This window comes from Hylobates moloch, unplaced genomic scaffold, assembly GCF_009828535.3.
Source record: "Hylobates moloch isolate HMO894 unplaced genomic scaffold, HMol_V3 SCAFFOLD_2, whole genome shotgun sequence".
NCBI lineage: Eukaryota > Metazoa > Chordata > Mammalia > Primates > Hylobatidae > Hylobates > Hylobates moloch.
This window is the reverse complement of record NW_026652277.1, coordinates 11254720-11280653: the sequence shown is the minus strand read 5'-3', so window position 1 is coordinate 11280653 and position 25934 is coordinate 11254720. Positions and strand designations below refer to the sequence as shown.

General features: G+C 37.4%; 1 protein-coding gene across 7 annotated transcripts in view; it reads left to right on the top strand.

The window, feature by feature from the left end:
* USP6NL (USP6 N-terminal like) overlaps positions 1–25934 on the top strand; it is a 150986-nt gene that overhangs the window by 40542 nt on the left and 84510 nt on the right. Inside the window, exon 1 of one of the 7 annotated variants that reach the window (XM_058431397.1) lies at positions 6302–6383. The exons of the other annotated variants lie outside the window; for them this stretch is intronic. Coding sequence (XP_058287380.1) covers positions 6371–6383 — 13 coding nt within the window. The 5' untranslated portion in view covers positions 6302–6370. Of the gene's footprint in view, positions 1–6301; positions 6384–25934 lie in introns of those variants that run through there. 7 annotated transcript variants of the gene reach the window in all.

Genomic DNA, 25934 nt, shown 5'->3' with positions numbered 1-25934 from the left:
ACCATGTCTTTACTAAAAAAAACACAAAATTAGCCGGGCTGGTGGTGCATGCCTGTAATCCCAGCTGCTCGGGAGGCTGAGGCAGGAGAATCGCCTGAACCCGGAAGGCAGAGGTTGTGGTGAGCTGAGATTGCGCCATTGCCCTCCAGCTTGGGCAACAAGAGTGAAACTTTGTCTCAAAAAAAAAATTATTTTGGGGAGGGAGGGAAATTATAAAATGAATGAAAGAATAGATGAATGGTGTAACATGCATTTGTTAAGACAGTCTTGTCTAATAAGTGTTTGTGTAGTTATGCAACATAGTCTAGTGGGTTAGTGTGTTTTGACATGAGGCTGTCATAGGCAGAGTTAAGACAACGTAACCTGGTGGACCAGGGAAAAGGATGGGATGAGTGATAACTATGCAAATTGGAAAAACAAACTTTCACAGTTTTCCCTTCAAATGTCCTCATTAGCCTGCATCTCTAGGGCCAAGCTCCACTAGATTGGCAAGGTGAGACACCATCAAGCCGACTGAAAAGTAAAGCCACACCATCTCTTCAGATGTGTGTAAGGCGTAAATGTAATCGTAAGAGCTGTGTGTTACTGAAGATCCTGCTTTTCTCCTTTAAAAGCCTCATGTTTATTTGAATTAAAACTTTTGAAAAACAATGTATGTTTATCTTGTTAAACAGAAGTATGCTAAATATGATTGAATTTTTCTTAATTCAGATTCTTCATTTTGCATTTTTTGTAGGTTAGAGAACCGAATGAACAAGGCTTTATTAAAATTAATACTGAAGTAAGAGTAGATTTTGAATAAGGGCCTTGAAGGTCTCTCTTGTTTTTAAGACATAGGAGCTTTGGTATCTGTCCTGACCTTTTCATTTCCACGTTCATTCCTTCGTACTTTTCCTCTAGATTATGACAGTAGCCTCCTCATTCATTTTATTCAATAAACATATATTGAATACTTGCTGCATCTTAGATGCAAGGGCATAGAGATGTATCCTCAAGGAGCTCAGATGCAAGTGGTCAGAGACAAAAGTCATTGATTAGAGTGGTATGACAGGCATTATAATAGACAAGGTCATGGAACCTCAAGCGGGGAGGTACTTAACGGACCCTCTTAACTTTCCCTCATTTGGTGATGAGAGGACTGAAGGAATTAAATTGTTTGATGAGGTGACTGATGGTCTCAGTTGAGCCAAGTCTGAAAGCATGCATAAAGGCTAGCTAGCTTAGGGAAAAAGAGAGTTTGTGTGAGCATCCCAAAGGAAGAGTCGTGAAGATAAGAGAGGGCACAATGTGTTGGGAAAACTGCAAATTGTTAAGTATGGCAAGAAAATAGGTGAAGCAGGTGCCCAAACGTGAAGAATATGTGTAAAGACGTTTGGAAATTCTCTTAGGGTGATAGGGGTAGGAGGCAAGAAGAAGCATGAACTTTTAACTCTGTGTGCCACCCTTCCATTGCTGTCTGAAATAGCTTTCTGAAACAATTTGCCATAAAACCTAGAATTCGGGCTTAACCTATGCAGTATTTCTGGCTGTATCACTGAATCTCTCCACGCACCCTCTGTGCCAGCTACATCAGAATACTTGCTGCTTCCCAAATGTGCTGCTCCATCTGGATGGCGAGTTTTTCCCTCCTTCTCCAGCAGTCACATTCCTTATCGATCAACCTTCAGGTTCCAGTGCCACTCCTGCCAAAAAGCTTGTTCCCTGACTCGTTTTCCCCTCACCTCTCTAGGTTAGATTGAATCATTTCTTTCTTTATATTCTCTTAGCATTTTGCTTTTGCTTCTATTACTACACTTAAAAAATTCTACACATGAAAGTTATTTATTAAATTGACCAATAAACGTTAATTGGAATACATTTGTTGATTTGACTTACTGAACATTTCTACTTCCGTTCTGTTTTTTTTTAGATGGTTAAGATTGTCATAATATGGTCCTAGATAAGCGAAATATTATAGCTAATAACTTAAGCAATAGACAGAGAAATACAAAAATGAACCCTTTCAGAGATTTTGTAGATATTTCAGATGTCGCAGATATTTTGTAGATGGATAATTGTTTTCAGCTTATATTTAAAATGTACTCATTTTGCTATATATGTTGACAATTTAAGCTTACAAAACTAAAGTTATAGCATCTAATTTACTTTATTTAGTTGTAGGTTTGTAGTTCTTTATTATTTATAAAGGATTCATGCCCTTGACCAAAAAGGAAGATACTATGACAAGAATTATTTAATGAGAACTTGAGAAATGGCTGCTTGTGACAAACAGTGTTCATTGTCCACCCAATCTCCATTCTCTCTTGTGTGTAGAGTGTTAGTGCCCTCGGTTAAAAAACAAACCAGCAAATGAACTCTCTTTCTTAAGATGTAAGCAAAAGCCTGCTGAGGATTTCTGGAAGGGTTTTTACCTTCTGAGACAGTCGTCACCTCTGCTTTTCTGTTACATCCTTCTTTCTACCTGGAATGTGAGTGCAATTCATGGAGTTATAGCAGCCATGATGTGACCGTAAGGACAAAAGCAATATGGGGGAGAAGAAATATAGAAGGCTAGTCTTTTGTGACACCAGTGACACTAAGGAACATTTGTACCGACCCCTAGTTACCTCTAGAATTTTTGGCCTATTACTTGTAGTCAAAGTGGTCCTCACTAGTGTGGTATCTAATGTGATAAAGAATAAGACTAGAAGTAAAAGCGTGTCATTTATATGTAACTTAAACACTGTTACAAAGTACTTTGTTCCGTGCTGGGATTTGGCAGTCTTATTTAGAAGTAGCATATATCCTAAGGTGAAACACGGATATGGCCATTAGAATGTGGTGAGAGGGACATTGATTTGGGAGTTGGAAGACCTGTGATCTAGTTTTACTATCATATGACTTAAGGTAAGTCAGTGAATGTCTTTGTGTCGTGGTGTTTACTGTCTGTAATGTGATTAGATGTTCTCTAAGATCTTACAGAGCATTGACATTCATATTCTAATTAGTTTCTTGAAGCCATTTTTTTTTATAGTAACCTCTTGAATTACAATGTCAATTCATAATGCCTACCTGTGTTTACTCTTTGCATACAAGCGCACACACACACACACACACACACACAACTACCCCCCAACACACATTGATACATCAGGTAACAGTAGTCTTAGAAAGTTGTGCATTTGGCTTAGTTGTGACTAGCTTTTAGAGATTTTCACACGTGACCGCTAAGCTGATCCACAGTTACGTGAATGGTTTAATGGAAAGGAAAGGCAGCGCAGAGGTGGTTAGCTAAGAGGGTGGGCGTTAATCAGACAGACAGAGGTCTCGATCCTGGATTTGCTCACTCATTTGCTGTTTAGCCTTGAGCAAGTTATGGAACTTCCCTGTGCACTAGATTCTTTATCCGAAAAGTAGAGATAGTAATAGTGTATATTTTCCCAGGTGTTATAAGGGCTGTGTGAGATCATGTGTATAAGGGACTCACACAATGCCTGCCACACTGTAAGGAATAAAGGTAAGCTGCTGTTGGTATTTTTGTTATTTTTATTATTGTTGTTATTCTGTTGCTGATATTGCTCTTCTGATCTCTTAGATGGCTAATAATATGTAGGTGTTTATGTCTGGAACAGAATACAGGGCTCTGTGGATAGCAGTCTGCTTCAATATAGTGATGTTTGTTAATTTTTGTAACAATGTCAGCTCATTTGTACTTGGAAAACTATAAGCAGTGTATTTATTCCTTAAATTTAGCTATGTCGTATTTGAAGTCAAAATTGTGTATGTGTGGGTAGAGTTAGTTAATAAAAGTTTTGTCAAGACTTTGTTTTAGGGAGATATATTTAGTACAGGTTGTAATTAATTTAATAATGTTTGAAAGAAAAATGAGTCCATTTTATTTAGCTAGTTGGCCCAGTGTACCATTGTCTTTAACTATGGAAAGGAGTTTTTGAAGTAAGTTGGTAAATTTTGCAGTCAGTTGTTGCTTGAAAGTTGAAATGACCTTGAAAGGTTTTCTTTGAATTCTTTAAACCATTAAATTTGTAAACATATACAATTATTTGTCAATTAAAATAAAATGAAATTTAAAGAATGAAATTGACTGCAATGGACTATTTAAGCACCATTCCTTCCTCTCCCCCATTTTTAAATTTTCGAGACAAGGTCAGGCTCTGTCAGCCAGGCTGGAGTACAGTGGTGAGATCATAGCTCACTGCAGTCTTGAACTCCTGGGCTCAAGTGATTTTCCTGCCTCAGCCTCCCAAGTAGCTGGGACTACGGGCATGCGCCACCGTGCCTGGCTAATTTTGTTTTATATTTGGTAGAGATGAAGTCTCACTGTGTTGCCCAGGCTGGTCTCAAATGCCTGAGCTCAAGCAGTCCTCCTGCCTTGGCCTCCCAAAGTTTTGGGATTACAGGCGTGAGCCACTGTGCCCCGCACCATTCCTTTCTTGCTTGTCACTGAGGCTCTTAGTAAAGCAGGACTGTATATTAAGTAAGAATGTGGTCTGAACTCTCCAGCATGGTAGCCAGTAGCCACATGTGGTTGAATAATTAAAATTAAGTAAAATAGAAAATTTGGTTCCTCATTCTAGCCACATATTAAGTGCTCAATAGCCACATTGCAGCAAGCTCTATTAGACAGTATTGGATAGATTGTATAGCCAGATTGCCCGAGTTCAGGTCTCGAATCCACTACTTACTAGTCTTGTGACCTTGAGCAACTTAGTTTCTCTGTGCTTCAGTTTCCTCGTATGTAAAATTGGATTAATAACCTCAGACAAAAGTTCTCATAAGTTAGTGAATATGGATTAAAGGAGGCAACGTTTGTAAAGTGCTTAGAATGGCCCCCATTTAAGCACACAGTAAATATATGGTGTTTGGTAAATAAACCAATGTGCGTGGTGTTCAGATTTATTATGCTTTGTATGTGTACCGATTTTTTTGTCCTTGCGGTATCTTTTATTGCCCTTTGAGAAACTGTTTATATATGCCAACCTGCTGAATGCATTTTTCATGTTTCTCTTTTACTACAGTTTAGACTCATGTTTCTGCCACACACTCTAGCTTAAAAATTTATTATGAGTGCTCACTGCTTTCAGGGTGAAGTACAACCTCCTTCATCAGGCATCTCAGAGAGTCCAGCCTGCCCTTCCCAGCTCATTTTCACAGCCATCCAGCTCTAGCCCTGTGTTTTGTTCCATTAATCACTGCCTTTGTTGTTAAAAATATTTAGTGGTGATGGCCATCTCTTCCAATGGCATATAAACTCTCCTGGCATGTGGAGCGCTATTATCTGTGCATATGATAAATGCTCGACATATGCTGGTTGAAGAAAAGAATCTTCAATATTTGAATTGCAATCAGTATTGCTATTAATATCAAAACTACATTTGTTCAAGTAATCTCTGAAGTAAAGGGAATCCAAAACCCATTCTGCCATCTGTGATGTCAGCGTTAGAAATGTGCTCCTCCTTAACCAGCCTCTCCACTCCTGTCCATATTGGCTTCAATGGTGAGGGGCTGGATAGTAGCTGTGATCACTGCAATTTGCTACCCTACACTGTGGTGACATGCAAATCACCATTGCAGATGCTTTCTGGATGATATATTCTTTTTTTTTTGTGACGGAGCCTTGCTCTGTCACCCAGGCTGGAGTGCAGTGGCGCAATCTCGGCTCACTGCAAGCTCTGCCTCCTGGGTTGACACCATTCTCCTGCCTCAGCCTCCCAAGTAGCTGGGACTATAGGAGCCTGCCTCCACACCCAGCTAATCTTTTTGTATTTTTAGTAGAGATGGGGTGTCACCGTGTTAGCTAGTGAGAAAAAAACTGTAGAAACGTTAACTCCTGTAGAATGATGTCTATCTGTGGTGTAGTAAGATCATACAACTTCTCTACTTGTTACTGTGAGTTGCTTAATAAATGGCAGTACAAGTGTCAAATCCATAATTAGTCAATATCAAGAGCTGCATTTTGGATTGCATGTACTGTCCCAAATGCAAGTTACCTTGTATCATGTTAATGGAGAAAAGAGTGGATATTATGAAATCAGCAATATGAACCAAATTTATATGTGGTCCTGCAATGTAATTGAAGGTACTCAGTCTTCTCAGACACTGATGCAATATCTTGTGTTGCTTTCTCAGATTTTTTAGATGTATCATAGGGGATAGCTGGGAACTGGTAGAGCAGAGGTACTAAGTCCCACCTGGAAATGATTTAGAGTAGCTCTTTGAATGTGTCTTTACTTATTATCTTACAGCTATGTGTATATGATTATTTTCTAGAGGGTCGTACCCGTTATTAAGCTGCGAGCTTCTTGAGGGCAAGGACTGCAATTCATTCATCATTTTGGAGAAAAGTGAATAATTCTGAAGAATTTGGTGGTTCATGAGCTTGCCTGGTATTTGTTTCTCTATGGCTTATCATCTAAGTGAGATAACAGATAGTAGATAATTGATAAATTTAATCAGTTACCTAATTACTGAGAGGATTCAATTCTTGCTTTATGTTATTACTGAAACAGACTGCCCAGTAAACATTATGAATGTTCTCTAGAGAGCAGTTAGGTTTGCAATGAGTTATTTTATTGAGAATGCTACTTGGAATTAAATGTTTATACCACGATCTTTATATAATTTAAATATAATTTAAATGTGCTGAAGTATCTTCATTCAGATAATTTGTTAGCCCTTAACAAAAGGCTGCTTGAGTATTGTTTCTTTCCCATTTGGCAAACACCAGATGCAGTGATTAATAAAGGTCATTATGCTACTTAGTCATGGAGAGCTTTTAATGACTGTTACCTGAACATCTGCTAGATTCATGATGGCAGTTACCAGAAACATCTAACAAAATATACATGCTGTGCTTTGAAAATCTGGCTTGGACTAATCTAAATGACTGCCTAAGAACATTTGAATATTCCCTTAAGTTTTATTAATTGTGAGAAAGCCCTTATCTTTCTGTAATGTGAACAATCAAAAATGTCAACAAAATGCTATTCTGGAATGGCTATCCTTGACAATCCCAGCTTCCTGAGGGCTGCATGCTCAGGGGCTGGGAGTTGTCTGTGTAGAATCGATGGAGACAGTGGCTCTCTTGCACTTCTGATTATCATGGGAAGCCTCGACTTGGAAATGTGGGACTGGAGTTGAGCTGAAAAGAAGGAAAACTTTACTTAGACTCTGCAGGGAGCAAGTTGAAAAGCAGAGAATGGGTATATTAATTATGGGGTTTTTGAAAACAGCACTAAGTACTTTGCAGAAAAACTTATTTTGAAATAATTATGGATTCATAGGAAGTTGCAAAACAGTACAGAGAGATCCCATGTACTTTTTACTCAGTTTCCTCCATTTTTACATAACTTTAGTTAAATATCAAACCAGGATATTGATATTGGTACAATCCACAGACTTTATTCAGATTTCATTAGTTTTACTTGCATGTGTGTGGTGTATGTGTGACATGTGTGTGTATGTGTGTGTGTGTGTGTGATGGGTCCTCGGCAATTTTATCATGTGTAGATTTGTGTAACCGTCATCAGAGCCAAGGTTACCGAAGAGTTTCATCACCACAGGTTTCCTTAACGCTATGTCCTTTCTATCATACCCTTCCCACACCTCCCTGCACTTCCCTAACCTCTTGCAATCTATTTGTTCTCCATCTCTATAATTTTATCATCTTGAGAATGCTATATAAATGGAATCATAGATTATATTATCTTTGGGGATTTTTAAAAACTTAGTATCCATGAAATTGTTTCATATATCAATGGTTTGTCTGTTTTTTATTGATGAGTAGTATTCCATGTATGGATGTACCAGAGTTGGTTTAACTATTTACGCACTGAAGGATATTTGGATTGTTTCAAGTTTTTTATTTATTTTATTTTATTTTATTTTTTTTTACTATTACAAATAAAGCTACTATGAACATTCAGATTTTTGTGTAGGCATAAATAGAAATTTTTATTTCTGTGGGATAGATACCCAGGAATGTGATTCATAGATTGCATGGTAAGTGGATGTCTACTTTTTCAAGAAACTACCAGAAGACCCTTACTATTATTCTTCCAAAACTTATTTACTAATGCCTAATAAAACTAGAATACTGAGAAATTAGGCAATTCACATATGATTGTACTATGTGGAATTCCATGTTTTTAGATCAAGAAACAAGTGAAAATTTGGCAGATAAAATAGACAAGTTACAGAAATAGAAATGGCTAATAACATATGAATGTTGAGTGTCACAAATAATCAGAGGACTGTTCAGTGTTAGAATTACATTTAGTTACAAGTAATTTAAAACCTGGCTGAGTGGCTGAAACAGTCCAGGCCAGCTAGACTCAGAGTAGTCACAGTGGCCAAGCAATGTCTTGAGTGACCCGGCTCTTTTCACGTTTCTCCTCAGCCACACTTAATCCTTGTTCTCAGAGATACGTGATGACTGCTGCATCTTCATCCTTAGGTCCAAGAGCCAAGCCAGAAGAAAAAGGAAAAGGGGAAATCTGAAGTTGGCGTCACCTGTGTAAGGAATGCAAAAGCTTTTCCTTAAGCCATCAGTCTGCCGGGCTGGAGTGCAGTGGCGCGATCTCGGCTCACTGCAACCTCTGCCTTCCGGCTTCAAGCGATTCTTCTGCCTCAGCCTCCCAAGTAGCTGGGATTACAGGCGCCAGCCACCACACCCAGCTAATTTTTTGTATTTTTAGTAGAGATGAGTTTCCACTATGTTGGCCAGGCTGGTGTCAAACTCCTGACCTCGCGATCTGCCTGCCTTGGCCTCCCAAAGTGCTGGGATTACAGGCATGAGCAAATTTTTTTTTTTTTAACTCAGAACATTCTTGCTTAAAAAGATCTGGCATTCTTTTAGGAAGATGAGAGAATACTGGATAGGAAATTGCATTGTTTGAGAATGCATATATAAACAATAATGAAATATTGTTTCAAGACTGGCTAAAATTAATAAATGGGACCAGTGTTCAATGTGATGAAAAAGGTGCTCACACATTGTTGGTAAGAGAACAAATTGGTATTCTTTATCAAAATTAAAAGTAGTGTTTCATCTGGCCTACTAATTCTAGTCTGCAAGTCAGTAATTCTATAGAAATACCATTTCTGCATCTGCACAAAAGATAACATGCACAAAGATCCTCACTGTAACATTGTTTACAATACCCAAACCAGTAGAACTTATCTGTCAGTAGAAGAAAGGTTAGTACATTATGGCAAATCCATGTAGTGAAGTACAATAGTATTAAAAAGAGTAAGCTTGATTTATCTGAACGGACCTGGAAAAATGTCTATGAAATCTATTTGAGTAGAAAGATAATTGCAAAGCAATGTGCTTAGTATGGTTCTGTTGTGTGCCTTATACATATGCGTGTGCTCGTATATGTTCTTGTGCATGTATGCACATGTGTATGTGTATGGTATGATTAAATCTGTTTTAGAATGTGCAAAGGAGAAAGACTTTATGGAAACCCACCAAAAAAGTTAACATTAGAGAGTTCATTTGGGAAGGGGTGTAGAGGAAGAGAGTTCACTTTTCTTAATGCATTTCTGTATTGCTTGAATATTTTATAAGCATGTATTAAGTGTTCAATTACGAAATGAGGTATTCTACAGTGTGAATTTTTTTTGGATGTATAAAACACAAGCATTTTAGCTATTCTGGATGAAACTACTTAAAATGTAATTTTACCGTCTTACGACATAGAGTTGCAAAGTTTTCTTTGCAACTCAGGGCCTAATGAGATATTCAGGGCTGCTTGAGTATGCTCGAAATAGATGTAGATTAACTGCTTGTTAATTCTTCCCGTATACATTTTTTTAAACTTTCTTACTCCTTTAGGTTGGCAGTTACTTCTTGTACATTATTAGTGTATCTGCTTTTAATAGATCTTTTCCTAATTTTCTGCTTCTAGTCTTCTTTGACTTGGGAATGAAGCAACCATCAACCTGGTTTTAATTGTACCTAAAAATTGTTCTTAATAAAAACAGGATAAATTAGTTCTAAGTAAAGATTTTGAGAGACTTGATTATGGATAAAATAATAAACTTTATTGTTGTTTGAATATGTATATATATTTTATATATATATTTTTTTACTGTTTGGAGGCCTTTTTTTCCTCTTTGTTTACCTTTGAGTCTCAGCTGTGTTTTAGTCAGTTGAGTCAGTGAAGTATTGCCAAACCTAGGAGTCTTTTAAAAACAGATAACCCAAAAGTGTTGCTTCCTCTTTTCGAGAAAGTTATTATGGTACTAAGGAAAGGAGGGGTAGCATGTTTTAGGGCAGAGTTATATAAGAAAAAATCCTGAGCCTTAAAGTATTCTGCTCCTTACTAGTAAGATGATTCTTGACTTTGCTGACAAGTTGATCATTCACCCTGAGTAGTGTGGTATCTAAAGCATACGAGTTAGACTGGGGTTTGAATCTTGGTGCCGTCCTGTACCTGCTGAGTGGTGTTTCTGATCCTTGATTTTCTTATGTTTAAAAGCTGATTTTGCTTAATATTAGTACGTGTTTTATAATTACCTAGGTGGCACTTTCAGAAGTTGCTATGAACATTAAGTGGAGATAGTTTATGTAATATATCCGGCATAGAGCAAGTACTCAGTGACTATTATTATAAAAGGCAATGGGAAATTAGGAATTTGCAATGTATTGTGCTTCTTTGAACGAAATGAGACTTTATTATTTTATTTTTATGGAATTATTATTCTCAGTGTAGAAAACTTGGACAACATAGAGCAAGTAAGGGGAAGAGTTTTTTAAAAAATCTTTTATAATCTCCTTACTCAGAGAAGACCTCTGTTAATATTTTATTGTCTTATCAGTTAATATTTTATTGTCTTATCAGTCGTTTTTTCATGCACAAATACTACTTGCTGTATAGACTCAAACCTAACTCCTTAAAACAGACTTATATGGAGTGGTGGTATCCCAGTTTTGCAAATAGGGAAAATGAAGCTTAGAGAAGTTAAGGTCAAAGAGCTTACAGGTTGTAGGGCTAGTAGTCATCATTAGGACTGGTGCACTATTGGAACCAAATGGGACTCTCCTTCCCCAGGGAGTTGAAAGCAGCCATCTATCTCCATGATCAGTTCACAACAATTTATAAGATGTTAGATCCAGGCTTAGGTTGTACTTTGTGATGGTTTAAGAAAGCAAAGTAGGTTTGGGCTTAGTGCATTGTTTCTCCATTTATTACTGTAGTATAATGTTACTTAGATGATATATATATGTGTATGTTTAGAGCTCCATGAATGTTAAATTTCAATAATAAAGGTCAAAATGAGACTGTATACTATCCTAAAGTGATTATTACTCTCCGTGCTGTACTGTTTTACTAGTGTGCTTGGATGCCCGATGTGTAAATTTTGGGTGTTGAATCACTGAATGGTTTGGAAAGTGTCCTTAAAGTTGCTGTTTTGTTTGTACTAAAAAATGACAAAGTAGGCTATATCCTTATTTTTATGATATTTTTGAAATTCTGATTTTTCTGTTTATATGACTTCAAGGTGAGAAGTAGAAATTGTTATTTGGGTCAATAAATATTTCCTTTAATTTAAACATCCTAAAGCATTTACACATTTATTTATAATCTTCAGAACCTCCCCAACAAACTAGTTTGTATATCATATATACTGCATATGTAGTACCTGGGTACACACACACCCCTACCTGGTTTTAGAAAAGACTTACCTTTGTTGCTCTATTACACTTGGACCTGTAGCTTAGAGAATTTTGCAGGGTCTTATTTCTGATATTTTGAAAATTGTACTGTCGTGACTATAGAAGTCTGTAACCAAACTTGACTTAGTGGCTTATATTGCTTTTCAATGTTTTGTTTTTCAAAAGTAGGTTAAAAATTGTTAGTAGTTGATCTAAATATATGATCTAGGCAATTACCAAATATGTGCTAATATTAAGCAAACTAAACTATGGTTAGTTGTAGTTATTATACTTCCATTTGGGCATTGTCAAAAACTCCAGGAAAAAAAAGTCCCATATTTGCTCTTTGTAGCAAACGAGGGATGGATCTGTTTGAGTTCTTTAGATATTTATATGTAATTTCAGTATGAGATTACTTTAAATTTGATTAGGATTAAATGGATATAGTTTATATTGAGGTAAATAGATATGATAATCTTTAGAGGCATGGAGGTTTTAAGGAGCCAAGTGTGTTTGAGGAAAAAGTACAGTGTGGTTTGATTATGGGTTCCATGGATGGGGAATGGTAGGAGGTATGTTTGGAATTCTGCAGCCACAAATGAGGACCAGACCATCAAGAGTTGTTTTGACACATTGGGATTTATCCTGTAGGTATCAGGTGTAGACATCCAGATTAGCATTCAGCGAATGTAAGGGTAGAGGGACATATTAAATAGATGAAGGATTAAGCATTTTGGGAATGGATGTAATCACTCATGGGATAACTTGTTGAGGACGAGGAGAAAAACTGGAGGAACCCTTTTTAGTAAGGGCCAGAACTTGGGAATATTACTGTGGAATGATGATCCTGAGATGATGGTGTCATGGGCATTTTGGAGATCAGTGTGTATACTTGTTGTACATACTTATAGGAGTGGCATTTAGTTGGGGGACAAAGGAGGAGGGAAGAAGAGGCCAGGGCTCCAAAGTTGTTTTGGAGCCACCTGTCACTATTTTGGTACCACCTGTCACTTCTCAAATAGGGTCTTGTCAACTTTACAGCTACTTTGTACCTGTGCATCTGAATGTGACTGGAGAATTCTCCACAACTTTCCTTTAAATTCAAGATTGTGAGCCTCACGTAGGCTTTCGATGCTGCCTGACAGTCATACTGTATATTTCATTCACTTAGATGACTATTTCAGTTTTCCCTTTTTCCTCGTACCTTCCGCGTTTCTTCTCCATACCTATTTTCAGCTGGTTATCTTGCTTCTTTATGGAGAAACTTGAAGCCAATGGCTTCATGGACCAGCAGACTAATACTGTTGGAGCTCCCTGCATCTCATTAACTAAACCCATGTATTCTACCTGTTCCAGCTACAGATGAGCCCGCCCGTGTAGTATGCCATGTGTGCACTGCCCTGTGTGGCACCAGCCTCTTTCCTCATGCGCTAGAGTCTCTCTGCTCTCATGCACTCCTGAACATTGCTTACTCAGCTCTCTTGTTCTTTCTTTTGTGTCATCAGTGTTCTCCCCAATGAGTCTACACTCACTAACTCCAATTCCTTCTCTTCCATTTTCCTTTAAATCCACTCTAGTCAGGTTTCAGCCCCGTGACTGATTTAACGTTGGAGATAATCCAGTTTAAAATTTGCATTTAAAATCATGTCGTCTTTGAGCTAGAATATGTTATTCACACTGCTTTCTGTGGTAAGTATATTTGGAAAAATACATAGATCCTACCATCCATTTATAGTTGTGGTTTTATCATAAAAGGCACTAAAAATGGTAACAAATTTTAATTGCTATTAAGTGTTGGGTATTGTACTTGCCTCCTTTGCTGTATTGGGCTCTATTTGTCTGTTTTTATGACCGTCCCTTAATCCTATTACTAAGAAGTTGTCTAGTTTTAATTAAGCAGACAGTTTCAAGTTTGCTCTCTAATATGTTGAATAAAATGGTGATTGAATGAGCTGATTGAGCATGAAAACAGCACGCAGAAATTTAGAAGTTTAGAAAACAGAATATCCAGCAAAGTTAATCTGATGTATAATTAATGACATTTGTAATTAATAATAAATTGTATGCTTTAGCTTTTAGTAATCTATTAAAAATGCTTTTGAGGATATGGAGCTGTTCTAGACTTCTTCTGAAATTCTCTATGATCCAAAGCGAAGTGGTCAGTGGGCTTTTCCTCTGTGCGTGCAAGGAATGTAAAAAAACCAGGTCCTCAATTGGCTGGTACCCTTGAAATTGAGAGCCAGATTGATAGACTCAAAAGACTGGATGTGATTGATTTGTCGTTAGAGTTCTAAGTGTCTCTCTGACCTCTCTATATTACAATCTTCCATTATGGTGTAAACTTGTCTACTTTTTCTTTGAATTTTGCCAATTTTTGCTTTATGTGTTTTGAAACTGTGTTACTAGGTCCATACTTAGGTCTTCCTCATGGGTTGATTGTTTTGTTGCAATAAAGTGTTACTTTGTATCTCCTGTAATGATTCTTGCCTAACTGGGCTTTGTCAGAGATAAGTACAGTGTTATCAGATTTCTTTAGTTTCATGCTTACATGGTATATATAACTTTCCCATTCTTTTACTTTCAGATTTGCTGAGTGCTTGTTTATTTATGATCTCTCTTTTCTAAATAGCATATGTCTGTTTTTTTACATTTAATCTGATTGTCTTTTACTTGGTGTGTTTACTCTGTTTACATATGTTATTGTCGTGTTTGGGTCTAAATCTGACTTTCTGTTTCTATCTTTCTACCTGTTTTAAATTCTTTTTCTCCTGTAATTTCTTGTCATCTTTTGGATTATTAAAATAGTTTTTATTATGTATTCTCATACCTGTTATAAATCATTTTGTTATTCTTTAGTGTTACCCTAGATTACATTATTAATCCCTGACTTATTCGAGTTTATAACAAATTAGTACTAATGTCTGTTTTCCAGAAAAATATAAGAACCTCAAGGTAGTTAACTCCATTTATGCCCTGTCTGCCTTTAGGGTTATTGTTGCTTTATGTTTTAATTGTATATAGATAGTAAACCCCATGTATCCATGTATTTATCCATGTATCCATGTATTTAGTATCCGTGTATGTATGCTTTCCATATCTCTGTATTTCTTCATGACTGTCCATCAGGGCTCGTGTTTTTCTGCTCATAGAACCCCTTTTATTATTTTATTGTATGTGTGCTCACGATTAAATATCTCAGGCATTATCTGGAAATGTCTTTATTTTTGCCTTCAGTTTTGAAGGAAACTTTCAGAACGTCTTGAAATCCTAAGTTGCTGGTTATTTTAGCATTTTAAGAGTATAATTTCATTATCTTCTGACTTTCATAGTTTCTGTTTAGAAATTTGCAGTTGATCTTAGTGCTGCCCATTTGAAGGTTGTCTTTTTCTTGGACTGCTATTTTAAGATTTCTTCTTTGTTTTTAATTTTTGGAAGTTTTACTCTGGTGTGTCGAGGTATGTTTTTCTTACATTCTGCTTGGGGTTTGTTGTGCCTCTTGAACTGGTGAGTTCCCCTTCTTGCTTATTAGCTATTCAGAAACTGCTTCTGTACCATTCTATCTGTCCCCTCTAGGACTCTAACTGCATGTGCATTAGACCATTTCCTTGTGTCTCATATGTCTCCTATGATCTTTCATGTATTTTCTATCTTTTATTCCTTCTCTTCTCTCTCTATATATATATATATATATATATATATATTTAAGACCAAGTTTCGCTCTTGTTGCCCAGGCTGGAGTGCAATGGCGGGATCTTGGCTCACTGCAACCTCCGCTTCCCGTGTTCAATCTGTTCTTCTGCCTCAGCCTCCTGAGTAGCTGGGATTACAGGTGCCCGCCACCACACCTGGCTAATTTTTGTACTTTAGTAGAGACGTGGTTTCGCCATGTTGGCCAGGCCGGTCTCAAACTCCTGACCTCAGGTGATCCACCCGCCTCGGCCTCCCAAAGTGCTGGGATTACAACCGTGAGCCACCGCACCCGGCCTCATAGGATTCTTAACAAACAAACAAAAAACAGGCCAGGCGCAGTGGCTCATGCCTGTAATCCCAGCACTTTGGGCAGATCATGAGGTCAGGAGATTGAGACCATCCTGGCTAACACGGTGAAACCCCGTCTCTACTAAAAATACAAAAAAAAAAAAAAAAAAAAAAATTAGCCAGGCATGGTGGCAGGCACCTGTAGTCCCAACTACTTGGGAGGCTGAGGCAGAAGAATAGTGTGAACCCAGGAGGTGGAGCTTGCAGTGAGTGGAGATCGTGCCACTGCACACCAACCTGGGTGACAGAGCGAGACTCTGCCTCAAAAAAAAAAAAAAAAAAGCTGTCTTACTTTGTGGGTCTATCTCTGTTTCCTTTTTTCTTTTTTTTTTTCTTGGTACTATGTCTTCATATGCCTAATTTTTTATTGGATATCAGATAGTACATATGAAAAACTTGTAGAGATTTTGGATAAGCTGTTAACTTCTTGCAGGCAGCAAAATAAAAGGCAAAACAACTTAGTCCAATCATGTTTGAGCTGTCTGAATTTCAGTATTTATAAGGCTTCACTTATTTCTGGTTCTCCATTGATCCTAGGGCATAGTCATTCAGGGGCCTGAGCTGGAGTCTGGGTGCTTACCAGGTTCCTACCCCTTTAGTGGCTCCTGAACTCCAATTTTTATTTTCTCAGGACTGCCACAAGTTCTGTTTAGCTTTTACATGTTTTATTGCTACTTCCTGCCTGGTTTCTCTCAGTCTGTGGTGCTTGTGAATGGGCAGATGCTTTGAGGAGTTAAAGGGCTCAGATTTTGGGTTGATTTCTCACTGCTTTCTTTTTCTGTAGGATCTTGGCCCCTCATGCTTTGTGCCCTGAGCTCTAGTTTTGTCTCCCAGCCATGTGAAACTGTAAACTCTTGAATTTGCTTCCTCTGAGCAGTTTCTATTTGGGGCAGCATCGTTGCTCTTTCTTCTGTGTGTACTCTGCTCTCTTGCACCCACCTCCCTTCACTCCTTCTGTCTGCAGTACAAATGTGATGGCTGGAGATCCAGCAACCGTCTTTACCTAATGAGGTGGCTTTAAGAATGGAGGCCTTACAGAGGATAGAGGAGAAGAAAAATGGAAGGAACCTGGATCTTTGTAGACTCTAGAGTCCCTATATCAGACCTGGATGACTTATATCTAGATTTCTTAGACATCAGGAGAGACATAAACATCTTGTCTTGTTTTAATCTTGCTGTTTTTTTTGAGACCGAGTCTTACTCTGTCCCCTAGGTTGGAGTGCAGTGGCACGATCTCGGCTCACTGCAACCTCTGCCTCCCGGGTTCAAGCAGTTCTCTCGCCTCAGCCTCCCGAGTAGTTGGGATTACAGGCGCCCACCACCATGCCTTGCTAATTTTTGTATTTTTAGTAGAGACGGGGTTTCATCATGTTGGTCAGGCTGGTCTCGAACTCCTGACCTCAGATAATCCACCCACCTCAGCCTCCCAACGTACTGGGATTACAGGCATGAGCCACCACGCCCAGCCTAATCTTGCTATTTTTTGTTATACTGAGACAAATCTAATACTGATGAATGGAGTGAGGGTTCAGTGAATGGATGTAAGTATATATTCCCATAATGTATTAAGGAACATTGATTTTCAGCCTTTTTTTTAGTTTTGGCATACATAACAGGTCACCTGAGTGAATAGTCTCATGAATGAGTTATATATTATTTCTGGTATACTTGCTGAAATGTCATCCACACAAGGAAACCTGGAGGCTGAAGTTAGTGAGAGGAGTATTATCTTAGAGAAATATTTGAATTTCAGTGTTGTTAATTGTCATTATTGGCAAGTTACTTGTGACATGCCTGCCAAATGATCCCAATAGATCACACTTGGGATTATTGTACACTGTCTTGAAACAGCTTTTTCTTTGCATTCAACAATTCAGTAGCCAAAATATGGTTGTGGATTAATGTGATAGTGGAGCAAATGAAAAAGGAAGGATGATTGAAAAGAATATTAAAAACTTAGTGAGAAATTACAGGTAGAGGGGTGAAGGATAAATAAAATGTTAAAAATGATGCCAGTGTTCTCATTTATAAGTAGGAGCGAAACAATGGGTACACATAGTCACAGAGAGAGGAACAGACATTGGAGACTCCAAAAGGTGGGAGGTGGGAGTGGGGGAGGTTTGAAAATTACCTGCTGGATACATTATTCTTTATTGGAGTAATGGGCGCACTAAAAGCCCAGACTTCACCACTACACAATATATCCATGTAACAAAACTGTGCTGGTACCCACCCTCCCCCAAATCTATTAAAAAAATAATAAAGCAGCAAAGCTTTTGTATTTAAGGCCTGAGATGGTGTGATGGTGTTGGTAGAAATAGGCAAATTAGAAAGGGGTTCCTTGTAAGGAAATAAGTGTTTCATTACCTAAAGCTAAGAATATGTTTAGTGGACGTGTTTCCCATTGGTGTGTATGAATTTTCTGCATAATGTGAATTGTGTTACACCAATATAAAAGAGTTTCCTTGATCTTATTCCCAATCTAAAGGATGTTATAGAACTTCACAAAACCCGTGGTTGCAGTTAGTTATACTCTTACACATTCTACAGCCACCCCTATCCATAGGCAGGACTAATCTTAAAACCACTTGTCAATTGTTACGCATGTGGCAAAACTATGACCGCACTGAAAACAGGAATTCAGCTTAAAGCAGCTTTATTTCCTGATTTTGAAAAGGATTATGATTAACATTGTAGGACTTAGGGGAGTATCTGTTCACATTTTTGAGGCATGCACTGAAGGATGACTCACTATCCTGACTCACTTGTTTAAGTTCACTGTCATTCAGAAGCTCTTTCATTCTGCTTTTCTTTTTCTGGTTTTCATTTTTTCCCCAGTGAATAGAATTATTGTAGTAAGTCTCACATTGCTGAATATAACCTTTGTTTTTTCTTAATTGGTGTGTGTATGCCACGCCTCTAAGCACATTCAAATCTTTTACTAAAGATGGCTGTCACTTCGATGTTTAGTCTTGGCAGGAAGTATAGTATAGTGAGAGTTAGCAATGTTTAAGAGTAGTGAAACAGACTTTCTTGTTAATAAGATGAATATATAAATACTATATTATTTACTTTAGTGGAAATATGCACCTGTTTTTAGGTATGTACTATAAATTTAGTTGTAACCTAACCAACTAAAGCGCATTTTAGGAAGTACCATCAGGCCTGGTAACTGTCTCTGCTTCACAAAACAATTGAGCTGCCCCAACTGTTTCAAAGAATAATTTGATACAAAATTACGGTTAAATAATTTGAATAGTCCTTAAAACTTATGATGGAATCTGACCATTAACTTAAGATCCTAGGTGAATAAACTTAAGTTGTAGAATGTCAGTGAGCTTTGCTACACTATATAGACGTTAAACATAGTTAAGTGAAGAAGACTTAGAGTCAGAGAGGCCTGAGTTTGATCTGTGGTACCACCACTCAGTAGCCATGTAATCTTGGGCCAACATTGATCTCTCTAAGTCTCATTTTTCTCATCGCTATGACGGTATCTGTATCACTATGGTTGTGATTAGGATTAAACTAGATAATTCTTGTTCATTCAGTTAGTCTTTCAGTAAGTTTATTGAGCCACCAATTAGATGTCGGGCACTGTCCTAAGCACTGGTTACAGTGGTAAATGACATGGACTGATCTGTGGGTCCAGTGGACCAAAATAAACAAGTAAACAAACATACATTTTCTAGCATTTCATATAAACGAAGTTCTACGGTATGAGGTCTTTTGTGTTTGACTTCTATTTGCATTGTTTTGTGTCACCAGCAGCTTTTTCTTTTTTGTTGTTGAATAGTATTCCAAAGTATGAATTAACCAAAATTTGCTTACCTTTTCACTAATTGATGGATATTTAGGTTGTTTCTAGTTTTGAGCTGTATGAACTTTCACATAAAAATATTTATAAATAAATGTTTTTGTTTCTTTTGGGTAGATACCTAGGAGTGAGATTGCTGGTCGGTATGATACAATTTTATATCTAACTTTATAAGACACATGCTCTCTTTTCTATCATGGCTGTACCATTTTGTATTTTCATGCATGCTGCAGGAGAGTTCTAGATGCTCCATATCCTTAGCAGCACTTGATGTTTTCAGTATTTTTAACTTTGACCTTAGTGGTACCTCAGTCGTGGTGTCTCAGTGTGATTTTAATTTACATTTATCTAATTATTAGTGGTTTGGGGCATCTTTTAGTGTATTTTTGGGCCATTCATATATCCATGTGTCTTTTGTGAAGTGTCTGTTCAAATCTCTTGCCTGTTTTTTTTTTATCATTTTATTTTTATTTATTTATTTTTTGAGACGGAGTCTCGCTCTGTTGCCCAGCTGGAGTGCAGTGGCGCCATCTCAGCTCACTGCAGCCTCCGCCTCCCAGGTTCCAGCGATTCTTCTGCCTCAGCCTTCCTGAGTAGTTGGGACTACAGGTGTGTGCCACCACACCCAGCTAATTTTTGTATTTTTAATAGAGATGGGGTTTCACCATGTTGGCCAGGCTGGTCTTGAATTCCTGACCTCAGGTGATCCGCCCACCTTGGCATCCCAAAGTGCTGGGATTACAGGTGTGAGCCACAGCGCCAGGCCTCTTTTGCTCTTTTTTAAAAAACAAAAAACAAAAACCGAAAAAACAAAAAACAGGCTGTTTGTTTTCTTCTTACTGGGTTGTAAGAATTCTTTAATCTGGATATAAGCCTTCTGTCCGATACATATTGTACAGGCTTTTCTCCCAGTCTTGCTTTTTCATTTTCTTATTTATATCCCTTGAAGAGCAAGAGGTTTTAATTTTGATGAGCTCTATTTTTATCAGCTTTTCTAGTTTGTGCTATTTTTGGTTAAAAAAAATTTGGCTAACCCAGTATCATCGAGATTATTTCGTATGTTTTCTTCTAAATAGTTTTTACACTTTCATATATGTTTGTGGTTTATTTCAAGTTAATTTTTGAATACTGTTGAGGTAAAGGCCAAGGTTTAATATAGATATAGACACCATATAGATACCTAGTTATTTCAGCACCATTTGTTGAAAAGACCATCTTTTCCCCCTTCAATTATGTTGGCAACTTTGAGCCTATGAAATCTTGCTATCATTTGTAACCATCTTTTTTCAGCAAGAATCTAAGGCCGACAACAGAGCTTATTCAAATATAAATAAATCCATTTTATAATCTCACTCGAGTACTGTATAATTTAGGAGGTTGTGGCAATAATGAAGGGAACTGCTTTTCGGGGCTAATTCTAACTAATAAAGAAGTACGTGTAGGTAAAGTAGAAGAGATGGTAACTTCCTAGAATTTCTACTTGTAAAGGAAGAACATTTCATACCCAGTTAGTGATATGTGATTTACTTTAGGAGAATGAATTAGAAACATATTAAATGTGGGCTTGATTACCACAGACTGAAAGGAAAATTGGATCAATAGAAGAAAAATCTACAGTGACTACTTATGAGAAAGAAAAGGTAAAGAACTATACATAAAGTAAAGTAGCTGCTTAGGGTGCTCTTTGAGTTCACATTTAAAAAGAGTTTGGGTGAAAGGTGGGAGAAAAGGCTTATCACCAATAAGGAGTGAAAAAAGTAGTAGATACTTAAACAGAGCATCAGGAAAAGTAAAAACTGAATGAGTTGACATCTGTGAACAGTGTAGAGTCTGATAAAACACCTTCAAAAGCTTATTTTGGATTCTGCAGATCAGTAATAACTAGATAGCCCTGCTGTTTGGAACATATCATATAATGTAAACATAAAGAAAGCATGTATGTCCTGGACTCTTTTGCTTCTATCTGTTTTTGTTGTTGTTGTTGTTCTTTTTATAGTAAAATTATCTTTAAACAGAAAAGAGAATGGACAGAAATGAGAGGTCATTGAGGCTCAAGGTCGGTTAGGAGATAATAAACCATTTAAATTTAGGTCTTTAGGATTAGATGAGCTGTTGTCTTAGACTGTCTATTTTAGAGTAATTTAATAGTCTTTTAAGGGTAGTAAAATATGGAAAAGGTACCAGAAGACTAGACTCCGAAGAGAACCATGTGTAGATTCTGGTAACTAGAAACTATTGGACTTCATGCTAATCCTAATCAGAATTCGAGCTTAGTTTTATTAAATCATGGTTTATGAATGGGTTTAAAAGGAAATAATGGTCTTTAGGGACTTTTCTAGGTATAACAGCACTAATACAACTTCCTTTTTTTGTTATTACTAAACAGGCAACCTAAAGAAATGTTGGAGATAAGTTTTATTTGAGTGTTAGAAAGCTATTTATGTCTTCTATGATCCACCATAGACTAGAAGAAGAAATGATGGTTGGAGGATGTAGGTCATATATAGATTTTATAATGATTGATAGACCATAGTTAAATTAATTTGTTGATGTTTATCAGAATGAAAGTCTTTGCCAGTGGGTCCTAGGATCTTAGCTTATTCAGTAGTTTTTCAGTGGCTAGGGTGAAAATTTAGTTACAATTATTGGATTTATGAAGGGAAGGAGATAGATACAAAGTTGATAGAGATAGCTAAAGTAAGGTTATGAAATTAAGATTTACAAAGATCTTTATAGGATAGTCATGGACCAAAATGGAAAATGAGTTAATTAAAAATAATAAAATGTCAAGCTCTATATTGAGATTGAGAAAGCTTCTGAGAGGTCTGAGATATTTTAATTAAGTATATGCTAATATGAACCCATTAAATTGACTTAACAGCCAGAAAATAAAAGTGGATATTTGTTTGCAGATCAAAGGAGGTAATAGTGCTGCTGTTCTCCCACCAAACCTTTTCTGGGGTATCATGTTGAATTTGGGGCATCAAATTTCAAAGGGGACTTTAGTAAATGTCGTGTGTTGGACAGTGTGACTATGTCAGAGATTTGTATTTACAGGCCTCTCATGTGGAAAAGCCTAATTTTGTTTAGAACTAAAAGGAAGACATTTCTGTTAATAATTAGAACATTTCAAGCTGGAATGAGCTGACTTGTGAGATTTTTCATTTCTGGAAGCCTTAAGGAGAAATTGAGTGACCACTTATTAAGAGATGTTATCGAGGGGACATCATCATTTGTGAGAGGTTGAGCTTTAAGTTTCCTTCTGATTTTTTAACTTTTTAAAAATTAATTTTTAAAATTTATTTTTAACTTTAACTTTTTAAAAATCCAGTCAGTCTTGTCCTTAAGACTTTACTCCTAACAAATGCCTTGTATTTATATAGCACTTTAAAGTTTTGGCTGGGCGCAGTGGCTCATGCCTGTAATCCCAGCACTTTGGGGAGGTCAAGGCGGGCGGATCACAAGGTCAGGAGATCGAGACCATCCTGGCTAACACGGTGAAACCCCGTCTCTACTAAAAATACAAAAAATTAGCCAGGCGTGGTGGCAGGTACCTGTAGTCCTAGCTACTCGGGAGGCTGAGGCAGGAGAATGGCGTGAACCCGGGAGGCAGAGCTTGCAGTGAGCCGAGATCGCGCCACTGCACTTCAGCCTGGGCGACAGAGCCAGAGTGTCTCAAAAAGAAAAAAAAGTTTTAAAATGCTTTATGAGCTTGCTTAAATGTGATCTTCACAAGAATTTTATGAGCTGGGTAGGAAGTATTTTATAATTATCAGGCAGCTGTAGCATAATGATTTTGAGAATGGGTTCTGGATCCCAACTGTGTTCACATCCCGCTCTGCAGCCTGCTGTGAGACATTTGGAAACTTCAGAGCGCCTCCCTTTCCTCATCTGTAATTTGGCAACAATAATAGTGACTACACTATAGGGTTTTTTGAGTTTATATATGATAATATGCTTGAGAAAATATGCTTAGAACACTCCAACCTGCTCCCAACAGTGCCTGACTTAGTGGACATTGAGCCCCTGTGAGTTCATGCTCTTACTGTGTTGTCATTGTTTTTCTTTTATAGATGAGACTGAAACTTGTGCAGGTTGTGACTTGCCCAAGTTTACATCAATAATAAGTGGTAGAGAAGTTATTGGAATTTTGTTGAATCAGACGAAAACAAAATGGAGTAAAGTTAATGGTATATGGAATAATTTTGTGAAATAGTATTGATTTGTTAAATGAATCAGTCAGATTATGAAATTATTGACTGTCGATTTGGGGAAAGTTAAAGTTTGCATGTGTTTACAGATATCCACACATTCCAGACATTATTTATTAGAAAAGTTGTTTCTAAAGCATATATCAATAAAGAAACCACATTTTCCAAAAGATTTTTGGTGCTTGATAGTGTTTAAAAGGAAGTAGGCAATTAACTTTGGTTTCTGTTTGCATTCCATCATACTTGCCAGGCAGTTTAAGCTTCTGATTTCTAGATGTGCTTAGATTTCTAGAAAACAGAAAGCCAACTGAAGGCAAGTCCTATAAGAAAAATCCAGATTGCTTTGGGAGGCCTGACTGGGTGGATCATGAGGTCAGGAGTTCAAGACCAGTCTGGGCAATATGATGAAACCCCTTCTCTACTAAAAAAACAAAACAACAACAACAACAAAAAACAACAACAATTAGCTGGGTGTGGTGGTGGGCGCCTGTAGTCCCAGCTACTTGGGAGGCTGAGGCAGAAGAATCGCTTGAACCTGCCAGGCGGAGGTTGCAGTGAACCTAGGTTGTGCCACTGCACTCCAGCCTGGGTGACAGATGAAGACTCCTTCTCAAAAAATAAAATAAAGAAAAATCCAAATTGGCTCTTATTTATAATATTACAATAAACAAAGAATGATCTTGCTGAAATTTTAGCCTTACTTCAGATAATCACCTTTTCTAATTAAGTCATTAACTGCTCTTTAGTTTTCTATTCATGTTAGAAACAGTTTGCAGTTTACCTTTCTCTCACTGTTGGTATGGTCCTGTGGTGAACACATCTCTTATGGTAAGTATTTAAAAACTCATTTGCAAGGTTATACGCATCTTGAAGGCATATCTTGTCTTGATAAACTGTTCCTCAGTACTTAAAAAGAGCCTTGCACATAGAGAGTTTGTGAAATTGTAAAGCATTGATGGTTTTACTGGAAAGCAAAGGATCTACCAGATCGACGGTATTAAAAATCGTCAATTAAAGTAATTTACTGTTCACAAGGATAGTAATGTAAGCTGTTTGTCAGTAAGTTTATTAAAGTTTTTTGTGTATGTTAATCCCTCACCAACCTTGGAAGTTATGTTCTTGAAAAGGACTGTTGGCCAAAGTGTGGTTGGCAAAACTATAGTCAACAAGATCAGTGTCATATGCAAATACAAGTTCACAGGAGAAGATACCCTCTAAGAGGCTTTACAAGCATTTTAAAAAACAAAATACATGAAAATCCTGAAAGACATTCATTTCAAAACAGTCCAGATTTGTTAGCAATAAAAAAATCTCATCTGGTAGGTACATTGATCAGGAAAGTTGTAGTATGGTCTACTGAGGCAGATTCTCCTGTAAATTTTGTTACTTGTATTTATATTTTTAAGATATTTGAGCCAATTCTGAAAAGCATAAAATATAATGCCTTTAGCGTTTGTAAAGTTTTGCAGCTCTCAGCAAAATGCTGACCCTTTTACAGATGACTGCGGTGGTAAAAGGATATGTTTCTCTGGGCTGGTCTGCTATTCACGTGTGGAGAGGGTGGAACACCACAGCTTCACCTCTTTCTGCTCAGCACCCCTGCTTGCATGGCCTACTGGGGGAGAAAGTGTTAATTAGTTTTCTTTTGGCCACAGGAGAGAAGTATTAGCTCTTTGGATTACTTTTCTTTTAGAGCAGTGAAGAAGCTAGAGGACATTCTCCCCAGAAAGGCTGAGGGGACCTTACCCCAAATCCTCCTGGCTGTCAGAACACTGGAGTCTGAGGGAGGGTGCGGCAGAGAAGGGAGGGTTTGCCTGTGTGGGAGAAGCTGTGTTGCAGTGGTCTTTTCCTTAGGAGGGATTTTTTGGCTAATGTTAATTATATTTACAATTGTTTAAAAATTTATGTTTGTATTTTGACGAGGTGGTATGTGTACATAACAAAAAGTTCAAGGTGTACTAAAGATGATAGAGTGAAAAATAAGTGTCCTTTCTGTTTAGCCACCTAGATTTAATCTCCCCAGGACAACCACTGTTAACTGTGCAACTATTCTGAGCCTTGCCCTGTGTTTTTTGTTTTGTTTTTGCTTACAGTATATCTTGGAGACGAATCCAAATCAGTACATATAATTTTGCTTCATGATTTTTGATAACTGAATTGATGGGCTTTTATGTTGTTTTTGGTCTTTTATTGCTGCATTGTGAAGTCC